At 41.4% G+C, this 14834-nt stretch overlaps 2 protein-coding genes across 2 annotated transcripts; one reads left to right on the top strand and one right to left on the bottom strand.

The window, feature by feature from the left end:
* Positions 1-5895: 5895 nt before the first annotated feature.
* LOC147477198 (putative GPI-anchored protein At4g28100) lies at positions 5896-7550 on the bottom strand. Its single transcript, XM_086583859.1, has 2 exons — positions 6652-7550; positions 5896-6469 (listed from the first exon to the last, which is right to left on the bottom strand). The coding sequence occupies exons 1-2, from the start codon at positions 7267-7269 to the stop codon at positions 6143-6145; spliced, it is 945 nt and encodes a 314-aa protein (XP_086439985.1). The 5' UTR covers positions 7270-7550; the 3' UTR covers positions 5896-6142.
* Positions 7551-10113: 2563 nt separating this feature from the next.
* On the top strand, positions 10114-11533 carry LOC147477197 (uncharacterized). The gene is made up of 3 exons (XM_086585934.1): positions 10114-10692; positions 10753-10906; positions 10962-11533. Exons 1-3 carry the CDS (start codon positions 10114-10116, stop codon positions 11531-11533), a joined length of 1305 nt encoding a protein of 434 aa, XP_086442060.1.
* Positions 11534-14834: the final 3301 nt, after the last annotated feature.

Here is a 14834-nt window from a genome sequence, read left to right as displayed (position 1 = left end):
TCCAAACTTTGTCCACCGGAGGGACGGTGGAGAAGGCGTTATCTAGTTTACACGAAATGATGAGAATTGGTAACCCTCCGGGGTGAATCGTTTAATGTTGTTATTAAAGCTGCGGTGAAGGAACGGTCGACGACGCTATTCTCATTCGGTCCTTATGAGTGAAGTAGGTGAACTTCCTAGCAGAACTTCATATAAGCTAATGATCGCTGAATTCAATAGGCGAGGGGCGGCTTTTAGATCTTTGGTAAGCTATATCTGCAACAATCAAGCGAGGTGTGAGTCCTTGTTGGCAACCTAGAAAACTATGTAACTTGGAGGATGTTTCGGCCGGGCAAGACCATAGAGGAGTACTAAGAGTAGGAAAAGAATTATACAATGACTCGAGATCCGAATGTGTGGGCTTGTTGACTTCTCGTAACATGTAATTATTTTTGTACATTGTGATCATTATTAAGTTTGATTCTTCAACTACCGAGACAAGCTCAAGATCTCAAGGTTTCTTGGAACATAACCGAGTGATGTGCTAGTGGTATGTCTTGAAAAGAAGAATACAAAGGACCATTCTCCTTTGAAGTTGCCTTTGAACCCGAGGCGGCCTTGGAACCCGAAGTTACCTTTAATTGCTATAGTTAAGCTCATTGAACTGAGGCGGCCTTTGAAGATAAACGCCCGTGATCTTTTGAAACAACTTTGATTTGAATGTTGGCGTCGTGCGTGCTCGATCCGAATGCGTATAATTCCCATTGAATACACTAGAGATGACATTGAGTGCGCCTCGTGAGAGCGGTTTGTCGAGGTCGACGATGATGTAGTTTCTCATGGAAATGAGCAGCGGTGGTTGGTGAGATCAACCGGGAGCGCTGACTCGCAGACGCGTGGGGGTTAGACCAATCGTGAGAACTATCTTCCGTAGAGTCTCGGACGAGTAATGCGTAGAAACGGATGTCAAGTACTAATGAAGATACCTATGATTGTGACGGTGTTACGATGGATGCGTCGCCATTGTATCGGTCCATGGATCCGGGTCGCTTGGATGGAAGCTATGAAGTACCGTGTGAAGATAATTAGGTGGTCGGAATGTGAGGGGCACATAGAACAAAAATTCGAATGAAGTTTTTTGACGTGGTGGAGACGATGCATTACAAATCCGGAGTTTTTTTGCCAGCGGTGGATTTGGTTGTTGTGGTTGCTGCTCCTGAGGGATCGCCTTTGGGTCGTGACTTTGAGTCTTGCCTTTGCTATGTCGTCGAAGTTCTAGAGGTGCAACTTGAGAAAGGATGCCTCTTAGAGCTCCTTGGCCTTGTTAACACCGCGGATGTAAGACCAAATTTCCAAAGTTGGTGATCCTTTAGAGGAGAGAAATGTGATGAACACAATATCTGACAGGAAGGAGGGAGGAATTGTGGCCGAGGATGAGAATGCAGGGACTACACCTCTTACACAAGTTGCAGTTCACACCCAGTAGAGCCCGCGGAGTGGGATGAGCCCTCCGCGGACCAGAGATGCTAAATATACATGGGGCAATGAGAGAGCCCCAACAGGCGAGAGTTGGAGCGAGCCCGCGGAGTGGGATGAGCCCTCCGCGGATCAGAGATGCTAGAGATACATGGAGTAATGGGAGAGCCCCAACCGGCGACAACCCGGTCGAGACCGCGGAGTGGGATGAGCCCTCCGCGGATCAGAGACGCTAGAGATACATGGGGCAATGAGAGAGCCCTAACCGACAACCCGGTCGAGACCGCGGAGTGGGATGAGCCCTCCGCGTATTAGAGATGTTAGAGATACATGGGGCAATGAGAGAGCCCCAACCGGCGACATCCCGGTCGAGCCCGCGGAGTGGGATGAGCCCTCCGCGGATTAGAGATGTTAGAGATACATGGGGCAATGAGAGAGCCCCAACCGGCGACATCCCGGTCGAGCCCGCGGAGTGGGATGAGCCCTCCGCGGATCAGAGATGCTAGAGATACATGGGGTAATGGGAGAGCCCCAACCGGCGACAACCCGGTCGAGACCGCGGAGTGGGATGAGCCCTCCGCGGATCGAGACGCCGCTAGATACATGGGGCAATGAGAGAGTTCCTAACCGGGCGACAACCCGGTCGAGACCGCGGAGTGGGATGAGCCCTCCGCGTATTAGAGATGTTAGAGATACATGGGGCAATGAGAGAGTCCCAACCGCAACATCCCGGCCGAGCCCGAGTGGGATGAGCCCTCCGGATCGAGATGCTAGAGATACATGGGGTAATGGGAGAGCCCCAACCGGCGACAACCCGGTCGAGACCCACGAGTGGGATGAGCCTCCGCGGATCGAGACGCTAGAGATACATGGGGCAAGGAGAGAGCCCTAACCGGGCGACAACCGGTCGAGACCGCGGAGGGGATGAGCCCTCCGCGTATTAGAGATGTTAGAGATACATGGGGCAATGAGAGAGCCCCAACCGGGCTAAAACCCGGTCGAGCTCAGGAGAATGGGATGAGCCGCTTCCGCGGACGACAGAAAGGCAAGAGACATGCAGTCAAAGAGAGTAGCCCCCAGCCCGGGTTGAGCCGCAGGCCTGAAAGTTACAAGAGATATGCGGACATGAGATCCGAAGTCAAACATGGGGGCAAGCCGGGTTGGCCCTCATCGCTTCTTTCCGCAAACGAGACGATGGGGTGATGAGTCTTCCGCTGAGCCGGAGTTCCAAACCGCAATTGGAAGGGGACGAGTCCCTTTCTTGGACGGGATATTGAGGTCCATGAGTAAGGGCAAAGGGGATGAGCCCTTTGGCGGATACAATATTGAGTTACGTGAAAGGGTGAGACACTCGCGCACATAGTAGTAAGTTATGTGGAGGAGAGTTTATGGTCGGGACAAGACACTCAAGGGTGCGGTAGTGAATTTTGTAGATGAGAGTGGATAGTCGGGTGGAGACACTTCACCGGGCATGAGAATGGAGTTTGAAGAGTGAGAGTGAAGGGGATGAGACCCCCGTGGATACGCCATCGAAGTTCTATGAATGAGAACCGATAAAGTGAGACACTTCACGGACATACGGTCCTAGTAGCCGAAAGCGTGGATATGAGATGTCCTGAGGAGAAGAAGGCTACGTACAGTCACAGGACAATGTGGATATCTAGAGGTCAGAGAAAGAGACAAGGAAGCTTGAGGACTTCTCGGGTCCGCCGTCGTCATCGCCGCCGAACCCGAGAAGGGGGCAATTGTAGTAGCCATATTCAGGGATGTATCACATAAGTACTGGGCCAAGAGATACGGCCCAGACCGTAGTGTGTATTGGGCCCAGACCAAACTATGCCCTAGGAGTAACCCTAAAAGAGGGAAGAAAAAAAGGAAGAAAGGGGAAAGGAAGGGGGGGCTGAGAATGGAGGGAGAGGGGGTGAGGAGTGAGAGGTGAACTACGGCGGCTTGATCCCGAAAGGGTACGTAGGCAACCCAAATGGGTGCAGCCGATCTAAAAGAGAGCGAGAGTACGAGTAAATTAGGAGTTCGCGGTATTGTGGTGCAACAGTGATCCTGAGTTTCCATGTCTATTCAAAATACTGAAATGCACAAACGTGAATGACAATCACGTTGCACCATGTAATCTCGGTGGTCATCAAGAGTATCAGTTTGGAGGTCACTCAAGTGTCAAATGGGTTGCACCACACAACCCGTTAAACAAACTCTAACTCGCATCCCTAGTTTGAATTTTAAGTCGCAATTGTGGAGTATGTTTTGAACTAAAATGGAGTGTTTCCAGCAGTTTTATGTGTTTCAACTACAAAAAAACTACCAAAACCTATGATTTTCAGGGAAAACATTGGGTACCAAAAACTGCCAAAGTTTTACTTGTATTGGCATCCTTTTGAGAAGGAATTGGAGTTAGCAACAACACCTATCAACAACTTCAAACATCACTCTGTCCAGTACATAGTCATTCATGTTCTACTCAAATGCACACCCGAAATGGCTCAACTGGCAAATGTTTGGACCTAACAATTTTCAGGAAGCTCCTTGTTTTATAGTCGCCTATTTTTTCAGTGTCAAAAGGCCCATGAGCTACAGTATTTTCCATCTCTTTTGGGCCTGAAGCCCCATTAGGCATTGGCTACAAGCCTACAATAGTTGCCATCTTCCAGATCACCACATGGTTGAAAACTTGCTAAGCTCTTGCTCCCCTACAGGATGTCAGGATCCACATTTGAAATTACGCAATGATTGATAATTTGTCGAATTTAAAGAATGGCTTAAATACTTCATACAATGCAGCTCGTTGTCTAGAAAACTTTTTTTTTCAATCTTATCATACATTGGGTACTAGACTTCTGGGTGATCGCCAACACAACTCCAAATTGGATACCCTTACACTAAACGGCAGTCAGAGACGAAACTCAGAAGTCTACTGCTTACAGCTTACTGGAAAGACGATATTTAGACAAAATCAATAGCCGACTGAGTGCAACTAGCAGTCTAGCACCTTGGTCGTTTTATTAAACTTTCAACCCCAAACCTAAAGCACATTAGGCAGAATTTGGGCCTCATAATACTATTTAGGAGTTAGGACCGGCATAACTGCTAGTCGAGATCCATGGATACTAACAGTTGGTATGGATAGTTGGATACATTCTAAAAGAAACTAAATTTGGTCACTGGACTCAACATTACTAGGACACACAATAGCTCTATTGAAGCAGTCCGTAAGAGTTAACAACCTAGTTCAAGGAGTCAAGCTGTACATCATAAAACTCTTGCTAACAAGAACTAACAGCCTAGTTCTTCTCCTGGTGGTTGTAATGTATGACTGATTTGAACTAGCTGAAATACTTCTGTGCTATAAGCCTATAATAATGACTTAATAAGTGAGTGCCAATCTTGCATACTGTGTGGTTCACATGCACAATCCCATTATAAACACCAAACATAAGGTCCCCACATAGTAGCATTTTTCTAAAACAAACATGTTAGGTCATACTTAGCATCACATTTTCATAGAGATCAGGCAGAAACTGAAGACAAACCTTCAAGCGCGATTCTTTCAGCAATAATCATGTGACTCTACTACTACTTTCTTTTGATTTTCATTCACATATTCTTCCTCTTTCTGCGCTATTACGACAAACATGCTTCCCTTTGTTCCTTGTGGGATGTGGATTCTCTTAAGAAATAAAAACTATTTTTCAAGCTTAAGTTGCACCTCCCCATAAGTTGATTCTCGAGACAGAACGAAAAGCTAAAAGCTAAACACTATAGAGAACCAAACAGATTCGCCTCGTTAATACCACTTCAACCGTTAAAAAAATGCTTAATCACATATGCAGTTTATGCACATCAATCTGATTACAGCTTCTGTTTATCGAAAAAAAAATCTGATTACAGCTTCAAGAAATGCTATCAAGCAACCCTTCTTCATAGTTGCCAGTTTGCCACCCCATGAAGCATGTCTCATACAAGTTTCCAGTTATGACTTATAAGTTTATAACTTGTACGTTAGGATCCTCGAGATTATACCAATACAGTAATCAAGCGCACGCGTACTTAATTAAAGTACCATCACAATCCCAATTTCCGAACTGATGTTCTTCCTTCTCACATGTTACTACTTCTCAAGTTAATTTACTTATCGGATATCGATTCCTTATCTTGTTTGGATCATGATTTTACACTATAAACGAATTTTAATTTAATTTTAAACAAGACGTGTAAATTTAGCAGAATTATTATCCATCATCCAACAAAAGTAAGGATCAAGACATAGTTGGGCTAAAAAGTATATATATAGATAAACTATTACACGCTGGTAATGGATGCAAGGATGCAACTCATTTCATTACCATTTCTCCTTATTAATAAGTGTAAATTAGGTACTCTCAAACTAAAAGTGATAGCGCAGGTAACAATGTAAAAAGGTCGAAACTAAAGAAGGAAAAAGTGCGCTAAAGTCTAATCAAAAGTTTATCCACAGTAACCGAAAAAGTAAAAAATGAAAAGTGGACTAATCACACTACTATCATAGCTATTATAGTGAATCTAGAACCAGAAGCTAGCCGTAAAATTTACAGTGTAGAACATATCAAAAGATTGCAAAATCCACAATACTCCCACATGACCCATTTGTCTTCTACCATCACGTGACCGACACATAGAGAGTACCAACTCCAGATTCTCAGAATCGGAAAAAGAGTACAAAACTGAGCAGGGGTAAACATGTAAACAGAAATAGGTCATGAGAAGTTGAAAAAGAGGATTCATATTTTTGGAACTGGAGTGAATCAACGGCTAAAGGCATGTTTTCTTGATCAGGACTGCATCGAGATTCGTGAGGGTGCGCACTGTACATGATAGCTCGCAATACAGCTGAAACTGTTGGTATATACGCTGTTTTGTTTCTTGCTAGTAACCACGTCAGCCCCATCAGTTGACAGTCTCTGTTGAACATTTTTTTAGCTCTATCACTTCCTTCAACTTCCGTTCCGTTCCTCCCTCCCTTCAGCTGTAATAATCAAAACAACACAGGGTCAAATTCGCCATTTGACAAGTAAAATTAAGTGCTTTTAGCTTACAAATGTCGTTGGTTTCCCAAAATAATGACTTGAGATTTTTCTGAAGGACGAAACTACCCATGTGAAGTAATTTTTTTCTTTAAAAACCATGAAGAAAAGCTGAAAAACTGACCTTTTCAAGAGCACCAAGGCACCTAGTACAACCGGCATAAGAAGAATTCCGGCAATTCTGTTCCAAATTGTTGACAGCAGCAGTGGGAGTGGCATTATGATACGCCGTAACATTAAAAGCAGCAGGACAACTTAAAGAACTGATTTGATGAAGTCTAATACCACAAAAACAAAGAATGGGATCACAAGTAGCATTAGGTTGAGGAATGTGAATATTTCTTCCTTGAAGTGAAGTTTGAAGTGAGTTGACACATTTTTGTGAGTCATCAGGCATCATAGGTTGCACACCATCATCTGTTGATGAAGGCATTGGTTCTGATATTTGTAAAGCTGTTCTTGCATGTGCAGCGAATAGCCACGCAGCAAGAACAGGACAGCAGCGACTACGGTCGAGGTTTCGACCACAAGCTTGGCCTACTCCTCCGAAAAGCTCGGCTGAGAGATCTAGATGGCATGTTTGAGCTTGGGTCTGGACTGGATAGGCTGGGACTGTGTTTGGGGTTGTGTAGTTGGATGGGTTAAGTGGTTGGTCATGTGCTTTGTTGTCTGTGATGGCAAGAGATGGGGTTAGAAGAGTGAAGAGAAGAATGAAAGATTTGAGAGTTGGTGTAAGACTCATTGTAATGCAGCTATGTTCATGCAAAGTAAGAAAGAAGGGGCTACTTATTGCAAACTGAAGTAAGATATTTGATTGGGAGACTTTTTGAAGTTTTTGGTGCTATGGTGTAGTTTTGTAGTTTGGGGGGTTGAAGAGTGTGAAGAAGAAGATTCAAGAGATATACTCTTTCAGCTTCTTCAAGTAAGATTTTGAAGATTCAGAGGAGAGAAAGTAAGATAAAAAGCAAATGGAGATTGAAAAAAAAAATAGAGAGAGAGAGAGAGACTGAGGAGTCTGGCAATGAAGGGGCAGAGCTTGTTTGGATTTATGCATAAAGGCTCCAACGTCACACAAAAAACGGAAGTAGTGAACTTTTGCTTTGAATAATATTATCTTTTAAGGAATATAATTCTTTGAACCATAGTGTAATCTCAATCAGTCAATCAATTGGTCTAACAATGTGCTACAAAATTCGGAAAAATGACGTTTTATCTGTTGGTATAATCGTGTTCTAGCATTTTCGGTTTTGTAGATTTCTAGGGTTGGCAATTTGGCATCAAAATTTGGCCACAAATGGGCAGAATGCAGAATGCCTATGTTTTTTTTATAGGGTTTATTAGTTTTTGGCCCATTTTTTATTTGGTATTCACCATTTAGTCCCATTTTGTCCGTTTATTAGTTTTTGTGTGTGTTTGGTAAACTCAAGAAAAATAAAAACTAACAAAAAGAATAATCATATTTATTTGCAAAGAGTGATTTTGGACACATCCATAAAAATACTCCCTTATTCCATCACTAACTAAGTTTTTGTCATACCCCAATAACCGTTTCAATCCAATAATATCTCCCAAATTAAAAAAAAAACAAAAAAACAAGAGACCCATTCTAAAATAAAATAACAAATAAAAAAAATTGAAAGTAATACTCTCGACCTTGAAGAATCTTTGGGTTACTGCAGCACACTGCACAATAAGAAAACTTCTAATAAAGGTAAAAGAATGTCCAAAAAACAAATTGTCTTTTTTGTCTTCTTAAAATTGCTTCAAATTTGATTTTCTTTTTCTTATTGCAATTACTTCTTCTTCATTATAAGGGTTAAAGGAGTTTAGTATAAATATATCCAATTGGAAATTTCTCAAGTGAAAAATGAGAAAGACAGCAAAGAGCTGCAATGAAGAAAAAATGCATTAATGGCTGATGAGTGAGAGGAGGAGGAAGACTTATTTGTTTTCCCAAAGTGAGAAAAAAATAATAATAAGTGCGAAGGGTTTGTGTTTGCTGGAAGGATAAACACTTGTTTTGTTTTGTCGTGGATATACTTATTAAAAGAAAGGGTAATTTAGGAATCTAAATGTGTCTTAAACAATTTTATTTATTTATTTCAAAGTTGGGGTACGGGAGTGTTTGTATGAGTGTGTCTAAGATCACCCTTTACAAAAGCTATGGAAATGAATAATTGTATTATTGGGTGTACTAGTAGAGAGTCCCTAGCTATCCATTTCTTTTCCTTTCCTCAAAATTTTCAAGAGTTAGCTAAGAGCATCTTTAGGTGGTAGTATCACCTCCCAAATTCTTCAAATTTGCTTCCAAAACTCGAATTTTTTCGAAAATCCAACTCTAGGTGGAAGCAAATTCGGTCGCATCATCTGCCCAGCCGCATTCTTGTTCGCAAATTTGGCATTTCGGATGCAGATGCGGAGTATGTCACGCGCCATTAATTGCAAATGTCGCCACAAATTTTTTTTTGACTTTGACCATCACCACACACCAGTGGTACTGTCGCACGCCATTGCTAATGTCGCGCGATTTATTTTTTTTTACTTTTTCAATTTGGTGCGACAGTGGGAATGTCGTGTAAGTTTTTTTTTTCAACTTGGGGGCAACTTGGGGGCGACAGTGGTAATATCACACGACAGTATCAATGTCGCGCAAGGTAGCCCTATTCCAAATTTGCAAATGATATTTGCGACCACTTAGAGTTGGTCAAAATTTGTGTCCAATTTCTCCAAATTTCGCCTTCAAATTTGAAGGAAATACTACCACCACCTAGAGATGCTCTATAGACACAAAACCTTTTCTATTTCCATGATTTTGTTTCCCTATAGAAAAACTCATTTCCTAACCGTGGGTAAACAACTATATCTTAAAAACTATGGAAAAAGTGGACTACTCTTATTTTCGTTTCATTTCCCTAGTGTTTCTATCATAACAAACACGAGAAAAAAAATTGCTCGGACGAGACGGAGCTGAACTAATTAAAGAAGGAAATTGTTGAAGTATGTAGAGTCTCACACATTCTATAAGTGTGAGACCGTATCTTATTTAGTAGTTTCTATTTCAGTGAAACCTATCACCCAGTATAAATATATGAATTGTAGGTTAGAGTAAATAAACTCTAAACTCTACCTTCTTCTTGTGCCTCCATCCTTCTTCTTCTCCACTTATCTCTTTAACCTAACTAGCTAACCACTATATGAATCTCCTAGCATAATTTAACATGGTATCAGGAGCCAACTCTGTTTAGAGAATGCTAGGAGAAAGATCCGCAGTTTCAAGGTTCCAGTTTTAGTATTAATTGTCATCTTAGTATTGTTTCGCTTCCGCAATTTCTCAGTATTGATAAAGAAGAGTACGTCAGGTTTTCAGAAGGGAAAGGCGTGGTATCGCCATCTTTCTATACTGAGGAAGCACGCTTGGCCGGTTTTCCTTTGCCAAAACGCACAGCGGCCCGGGTCATATCTTGCAATTTCTTGTTGCAGACGCGCAGGCACTCAGTTTCTCCTTTGGCAAGGCACGCATGCGTTCTAGGTCGGTATCTCGCATTCTATCTTCATTTCCATACAATGAGTTTTCCTTCTATTTATAATGACTGAAGTTGTTTTAAAATCTGATGAATTTGATAATACGTCTGTGTTCTCTGTTGGTATGACCTCTGTGAAATTGGAGGGTGTTGCCAATTACCTTAAATGGGCAGAAACAATTACTGTTTATCTTACTGGAAAAGGTAAAGAAAGTCATTTGATAGATTCCCCAGATGATAAAGTAAAAATAACTTGGACGAAAGATGACGCCTTGGTTAAAAAATTTCTGTGGAATACTATGGAGAAGGATGTTTGTAATACTGTGCTGTTTCTCAAAACCTCTAAGGAGATTTGGGAGTATCTACAAGAATCATACTCTCAATCTCAGAATACTTTACGTATCTTTCAGTTGTATGAGAACATCTTTAATCTGACTCAAGGCGATATGCCTATCTCTGAGTATTATAATTCTCTTCTTAGCAAGTGGAAAGAACTAAATATTTATCACTTGCTTACTACATACATAAATCAGTTGAAGAAACAACGAGAGAAATTTCGAGTCTCAAAATTCCTATCTGGGCTACGTCCCAAGTTTGCTAATGTGAAAGCCCAAGTTCAAGCTGAATCTAAGCTCCCTACCTCTGTCTGAAGCATATTCTCGTCTTTCTCGTATCACTGCACCTCCTCCAAAGTACAATGACAGTGCGCCTTTATTGATCCTCCAAGCAGCAATAATTCTAACAATCCCTCCTCTAGCCGTAGTAATGGAAGTAGAGGGGGTAGAGCCAATCGTGGACGTGGTGGTGGTCGCAACCAAGGGAGTGGTTGTGGTCGTGGTAAGGGTGGTTTTGATCCTTGTGAGCATTGTGGGCACACAAATCGTAGTTCTGATTTTTGTTGGGATATAACAAGTCGCCCACGTACCTTTGCACAAAGCCAACAATGCCACAGTAGTTGATCAGAAAGTGACTGACTTTCAACAAGTTCAAGAAGACCTTGCAGCCCTGATAAAGCGGATACAAGCTATTCCAGTCAGTTCATCAAGTCCATCCAACCAACCCACTGCAACCCTAGCCGACTCAGGTAAAACATGTCTTCATACAAGTGGTAACAACTCTTGGTTCATTGACTCAGGAGCTTTTGATCATATGATAGGTAATCCCCAGTTGTTTTCTAATCTTAAGTATACTCATACACCATCATCTGTCATATTAGCAAATGGGGCTAAAGCTAGTATTCTTGGTTGGGGTACTATTCAGTTAACTCGTTATGTATCACTTGTCTCTGTCTTGCTTATTCAAAATTTCTCCTTTAATCTATTGTCTGTTCATTGTCTCACCCAATCTTTTCACTATAATGTCATGTTTTCTTCCACTCATGTTATGTTTCAGGATCTACAGACAAAGACACTAGTTGGTATGGGGTATGAGCATGACAACATCTATTACTTTCAAGATGGTTATGGGCACTCTCACCAGAAGTAGGCTCTCACAGTCTCGGTCTCTCCTGTTCAGTGGTATAGACGTCTTGGTCATCTTTCTCTCGCTAGTTTACAAAGTTTAGTTCTCAGTATTTCTTCTAGTATATAGTCTTTAAGTTGTGAGGTTTCTGAGTTAGCTAAATATCATCGTGCTACTTACAAAAATAGGTTAAATAAGTGTTCTAGTGGTCCTTTTTAGTTAGTTCATTCAGATATCAGGGGTCCTTGTAGAACCACTGGCTTTTTTGGAGCCAAGTATTTTATTACTTTTATCGATGCTTTCTCTCGTGTTTGTTGGGTATATATTATGGAAAATCGTTCTCAAGTATTCTCTGTCTTTCAAAAATGCTATGCTAAGATTACTAATCGGTATTCTACACACATGCATGTTTTTCGAACTGATAATGCCAAAGACTATACATCTGCCATATTCAAGTGTTTTTTAGATGACCATGGCATTACACATCAAACCTCATGTGTGGATACACCTCAACAAAATGGGGTTGCTGAGAGAAAGAACAGACCCATTCTTGGAGTTGCCCGATGCTTAATGTTTCAAACAAATCTCCCAAAGTTTTATTGGGCAAAGACAGTCCTTATTGCCACATACTTGATTAATCGTATGCCCTCTTCAGTGTTAGGTGGAAAAAAACCACACTCTGTTCTTTTTCATGGTCAACCGTCTTTCCATCTTCCCCCTCGTATTTTTGGTTATGTCTGCTTTGTTCATAATCTTCAACCGAGTCGTGATAAATTGGACTCTCGTGTTATTAAGTGTGTTTTCCTTGGGTATTCACGTATATACACAGAAAGGGTACAAGTGTTATAGTCCTCATCTGTGCAAATCATTTGTCTATGCTGATGTTACTTTTTTTGAATATGTCCCATTTTACTTTTCAGTAGGGAAGGTGTCCTCTAAACCATTTAAGGATTATGTTCTGCCATCTAGTGTTGTTGATCTTCCTGCAACTATTGGTGTTCATGGGGGAGCTAATGATCAGGTTATCACTACTGATGTTGGAGAGCCAGCAGACAGAGCGCGTGCGCGCCCTACAGACGTCCTTATAGAAGCGCGTGCGCACCTTTGTCTGCAGCTGATGTTCGCGAGTTTGAGGCCGAAAGTTCAATTGCTCCGCTGCCCTCACCTCTTCCCACTGTGTTTATGGATCATATTGTCATTTCGTCTGACCTCGATGTTCCTATTGCCCTACGAAAACTTGAACGTCCACCTGCCAGTATGCATCTTCCTAGTAAGTATGCCTAGTATTCTATTTCTCAGTATGTTTTCACTGATCATTTACCACCATCTGTCAAGTCTTTTGCTACGTCCTTGTTGTCTGTCTCTGTCCCTTCTGACTATAGGGAAGCTCTATCCCATCCTGGCTGGAAGCAAGCAATGGACGAAGAGTTGAGTACCTTGTATTCTAATGACACTTGGGTCCTTACAGATCTTCCTTCTGGGAAGAAAGCGGTTGCTTGTAAGTGGGTTTTCACTATTAAACATAATCCGTATGGTACTATTTCTCTTTTAAAGGCTCGCCTGGTTGCAAAAGGCTTTACCCAGACTTATGGTATTGATTACTCTGAGGCGTTTTCTCATATTGCAAAGTTAGCCTCTGTGCGTATTGTTATTTCTATTGTTGTTCATCATCACTGGCCTTTATTTCAGTTGGATGTGAAGAATGCCTTTTTACATGGAGATCTCCTGGAGGAAATCTATATGGTACAACCTCCTAGTTTTGTTGCTCAAGGGGGGAAAATCTGTCGATTAAAGAAGTCTCTTTATGAGCTCAAGCAGTCTCCTAGAGCTTGGTTTGCAAAGTTTAGCCAGGTTTTGATGGCTAATGGGATGACTAGGTGTGAATATGATCATTCCGTGTTTTATCGAAAAACCCAGCAAGGAATTATTGTCTTAGTTGTGTATGTTGATGATATCATTGTCACAGGGTCTGACAAACAGGGTATTGCTCGACTTAAAGTCAATCTCTCAAGACAGTTCCAGACCAAAGATCTAAGAGAACTGAAATATTTCTTAGGCATTGAAATTACAAGGTTCCCTGGTGAAATTCATCTCTCACATAAAAAGTATGTATTAAACCTGCTCAGTGAGACAGGTAATTTAGGAGGTCGCCCAGTAGAGACACCTATGGATTCGAACGACAAACTATAATCAGATGTTGGAGAGTTATATGTCGATATTGAGGGATATCGTAAACTGGTGGGAAAGCTGATCTATGCTACTATCACTCGCCTAGATATCTCGTTTGCAGTCAGTGTAGTATCTCAGTATATGCATGCACCACGGATTCCTCACTACCAGGCAGTTATTCGTATTGTGCTATATTTGAAAGGTTCTCCTGGTCGTGGATTGGTATATCGTTCTAATGGAAATTTTGATGTTGTTGGATATTCAGATGCTAATTATGCAGGATCAGTTTTAGATAGACGATCCACCAATGGGTATTGTACTTTCCTTTGTGCAAATTTGGTGACATGGAAGAGTAAAAAGCAAACAGTTGTGTCAAAGTCTAGTACAGAGGCTGAGTATAGAGCTATGGCTCAGGGGACTAGTGAGTTAATGTAGATTCATAATCTGCTACATAAGTTAGGTTTCGAGGTACAGCTACCGATCCCTCTTCATTGTGACAATCAGGTAGCCATTTATATCGATTCTAATCCAGTATTTCATGAGCGAACTAAACATATAGAGGTAGATTGTCATTATGTCATACATAAGGTTGAAACAAATGAGATAAGTACTCCTTATGTGGCGTCTTGAGATCGGTTAGCTGATATCTTCGCCAAACCAGTAATTCATCCAATTTTGAATTATATTGGTAACAAGTTGGGCATGAGCGATATCTATACTCTAGCTTGAAGGGGGGTGTTGAAGTATGTAGAGTCTCACACATTCTATAAGTGTGAGACTGTATCTTATTTAGTAGCTTCTATTTCGGTAAAACCTATCACCCATTATAAATATATGAATCGTAGGTTAGAGTAAATAAACTCTAAACTCTACCTTCTTCTTATGCCTCTATCCTTCTTCTTCTCTATTTCATCTCTTTAACCTAACCAGCTAACCACTATATGAATCTCCTAGCATAATTTAACAGAAATCAACCCACAAAATCAGGAAATAAGATCGCACTCTGTGATTCTATCTCTTATGTTCATCTTCCCAACTTCTCTCTTCAGAGTTCTTTGCATATTAAGTTATTAACTAAAAAAAACGGTGGCTTCATCAATGTTCAGAACACTTATGATGCATTATTTGATTATAAGTGCGGTATGCCGGGAGAATT

Source organism: Coptis chinensis, chromosome 9, assembly GCF_015680905.1.
Source record: "Coptis chinensis isolate HL-2020 chromosome 9, ASM1568090v1, whole genome shotgun sequence".
In the NCBI taxonomy this organism is placed as follows: domain Eukaryota; kingdom Viridiplantae; phylum Streptophyta; class Magnoliopsida; order Ranunculales; family Ranunculaceae; genus Coptis; species Coptis chinensis.
This window is presented reverse-complemented; position numbering and strand designations above follow the sequence as displayed.

Coding starts and splice junctions, on each gene's coding strand:
- LOC147477198 (XM_086583859.1), bottom strand. CDS start 7,269: ATGAGTCTTACACCAACTCTCAAATCTTTCATTCTTCTCTTCACTCTT. Junction 6,470..6,651: donor GCCTTGGTGCTCTTGAAAAG/GTCAGTTTTTCA, acceptor TGATTATTACAG/CTGAAGGGAGGGAGGAACGG.
- LOC147477197 (XM_086585934.1), top strand. CDS start 10,114: ATGACTGAAGTTGTTTTAAAATCTGATGAATTTGATAATACGTCTGTG. Junction 10,693..10,752: donor AATCTAAGCTCCCTACCTCT/GTCTGAAGCATA, acceptor GTACAATGACAG/TGCGCCTTTATTGATCCTCC. Junction 10,907..10,961: donor TAAGGGTGGTTTTGATCCTT/GTGAGCATTGTG, acceptor GGATATAACAAG/TCGCCCACGTACCTTTGCAC.